This window comes from Nicotiana tabacum, plastid (assembly GCF_000715075.1).
Source record: "Nicotiana tabacum plastid, complete genome".
Lineage (NCBI taxonomy): Eukaryota > Viridiplantae > Streptophyta > Magnoliopsida > Solanales > Solanaceae > Nicotiana > Nicotiana tabacum.
Window position 1 is genome coordinate 72,501 of NC_001879.2, and position 2,500 is coordinate 75,000.

Sequence of the window (2,500 nt, forward strand, 5' to 3'; positions counted from 1 at the left end):
ATTCCATAAGCTTGGGCTTCTGTTGCTGACATAAAAACATCTCTTTCCATATCTTCGGATACAACCCATAAGGGTTTCCCCGTTCTTTGTACATAAACCCTTGTGAGGGTTTCACGCAGTTTCAGCAGTTCTTCCGCTTCCAGGACAAATTCGCCTGTTTGTGCCTCATAAAAAGAACTAGCAGGTTGATGGATCATTACCCTGATGATATAACAAAATAAAAGCTTCCCCTATCTCGCATGATAAAGCAAAGAGAAAAGAAAGATAAAGAATAGAAAAAAGATAGAATTGAACAACCGTACAGGCATCTTTTGTGCATACGGCTCTACAAGAAAATTGACCTCCCCTCCTTTCTATTGAAGAAAGAGAAAAATAGAATCTATCAGACTCAGATGGGTAAATGATCAAATTGCCATCCTTCCTTTCGGAGGAGTTAAAAAATACTATGATGGCTCCGTTGCTTTATATGTTTATTTTTTCTTTTTTTTTTTTTGTCTGTGATTCAGCAATCCCAAAGTTTCTTTTTAATCCGATCAAATAAGGAAAAAATCTTTTTTTTTTTTTTTCGTACTCTTTCATAACATAAATATTGTTAAGAACTCTCCGGCATGAAAACAAAAAAGTTTGTGACGCTGAACTGAACTCCCGATAGATAAGAGAAAATCGGAAATACCCCTTATCTCATACTACTCTCTCGATACAGAATCTAATGTTTTGAAAAAAAAACAATACAAAAATTTCTCATATCGAATTCGAAGTGCCATGCTATTATTACTTAGTATTCATATGGCGAAGGCATAGTCTTCTTTTTTCTCTCAAATAAAAACCTCATTGGCGCCAAGCGTGAGGGAATGCTAGACGTTTGGTAATTTCTCCTCCGACCAGGATAAAAGATCCCATTGAAGCGGCTAATCCCATGCATATTGTATGGACATCTGGTCGCACAAATTGCATAGTATCATAAATAGCCACCCCAGGTATTACCCAGCCCCCAGGAGAGTTTATAAACAAATACAGATCTTTGGTCTCATCCTCGATACTGAGATATACCATAAGACCAATAAGTTGATTCGAAATCTCGCTATCAACCTCTTGGCCTAAAAAAAGTAATCTTTCTCGATAAAGTCGGTTGATTAGGGTAAAATTGTATCCCTTAGGAACCGTACATGCGCCTTTTGATGCATACGGTTCAAAAAAAAAATGGTGAATCAATGTATAGATTCCAGTCCTCTTTCTTTTTTTCTAGAAAGGTTCTTTCTTACTTCTAACGAAAGGGCTTTTCTTCGATTTTTTAATAAAGACGAGTTTTGACTCCTTTTTTATATTTTCGATTTTCCATTATAAAATTTGAAGTTATAAGAAAGGGTCATTAAACTTATCGAATTAACTTCTCATTGATGTATTCTTTCATCGAGATTTAATCCAAACCGCGATGGTATTTTCTTGTTCCTGAATGGGTCTGTTTCATCTTTTTAGGTTTATGCTCTACTCCGGGTAAAGATCCGCCCGATTTGGATTTGTACATATAGGACAAATGCTCCCATTACCATTTCTTTTTGTATTTCTTTTTTTTTTTCAATTCATTTTATACAAGTATTTCTTAGAGTTGAGATAACTTTGCTTGACAATTAGGATCTCTTTACAAAGAAAAAATATGAATAGCAATCATAGATATCTTACCAATCCAATTGGGTTTTTTCTAAACGGAGCCTGGATACTTCATTTTTTTAGTCCAACCAAGCCAACCATAAATTATTCTAATTGAATTTTTCTAATTGATAATAGTAATATGAATCCCCTCAAAAATGGATCTAATTGCACTTCACGCTCCAAATTTTTGATGATTAAATTTATCTTTCTTGGGTGAAACGGGGGATATCTCGATCGGGGGAGAGAACGGGGAAATACCATATGACCCAATATATCTGACAAGTCGCACTATACGTCAACCCAAGATGCATCTTCCTCTCCAGGACTTCGGAAAGGGACTTTTGGAACACCAATAGGCATTAAATGAAAGAAAGAACTAAATACTATATTTCACTTTGAGGTGGAAACGTAACAATTTTTTTTATTGTCTTTATAATATTCATATTGGTTTTTATCGTATTTATTTTATCCATAGATTATAAAAATTCATAAAGAAAGACAGAATGAATAAACTCAAATTATTACGAATAGGTCTTTCTAATGATAAATAAGTATGGACTCATTCGCTCATAGAAAATGGGATCAACTCCCCCATTGCGTATTGGTACTTATCGAGTATAGAATAAATCTGCTTCTCTTTGTTCCTACGAACAGAATTGTTCCATTATTACCAACAGAATAGAACACCCTTGTTCGGAAATAATCGACTGAACAAGAGTGGTCCATAGGATAGTCATATTATAGTCTTTTCCAATGCAATAAAGTTACGTAGTGTCTATTTATCTTTGATATAAGGGGTATTTCCATGGGTTTGCCTTGGTATCGTGTTCATACCGTTGTATTGAATGAT

At 34.6% G+C, this 2,500-nt stretch overlaps 2 protein-coding genes, besides 4 other annotated features; one reads left to right on the top strand and one right to left on the bottom strand. All coding sequences in view use genetic code 11, as the record gives it.

Annotated features, from left to right (window-relative positions):
• Positions 1–2,010, bottom strand: part of clpP (ATP-dependent Clp protease proteolytic subunit) — a 2,035-nt gene extending 25 nt beyond the window's left edge. Inside the window, exons 1-3 of one mRNA in view lie at positions 1,940–2,010; positions 841–1,132; positions 1–203 (exon numbers count right to left, since the gene is read on the bottom strand). The exon at positions 1–203 is cut by the window's left edge and continues 25 nt beyond it. Coding sequence (NP_054525.1) covers positions 1–203; positions 841–1,132; positions 1,940–2,010 — 566 coding nt within the window.
• Positions 1–2,500: part of a sequence feature (JLA, junction IRA-LSC) that runs on past both edges of the window.
• Positions 1–2,500: part of an inverted repeat (inverted repeat B) that runs on past both edges of the window.
• Positions 1–2,500: part of a sequence feature (trans splicing 5'-rps12 and 3'-rps12 in IRA) that runs on past both edges of the window.
• Positions 1–2,500: part of a sequence feature (trans splicing 5'-rps12 and 3'-rps12 in IRB) that runs on past both edges of the window.
• Positions 2,456–2,500, top strand: part of psbB (photosystem II 47 kDa protein) — a 1,527-nt gene continuing 1,482 nt past the window's right edge. Inside the window, exon 1 of the mRNA in view lies at positions 2,456–2,500. This exon is cut by the window's right edge and continues 1,482 nt beyond it. Within this exon, the coding sequence (NP_054526.1) occupies positions 2,456–2,500 (45 nt within the window).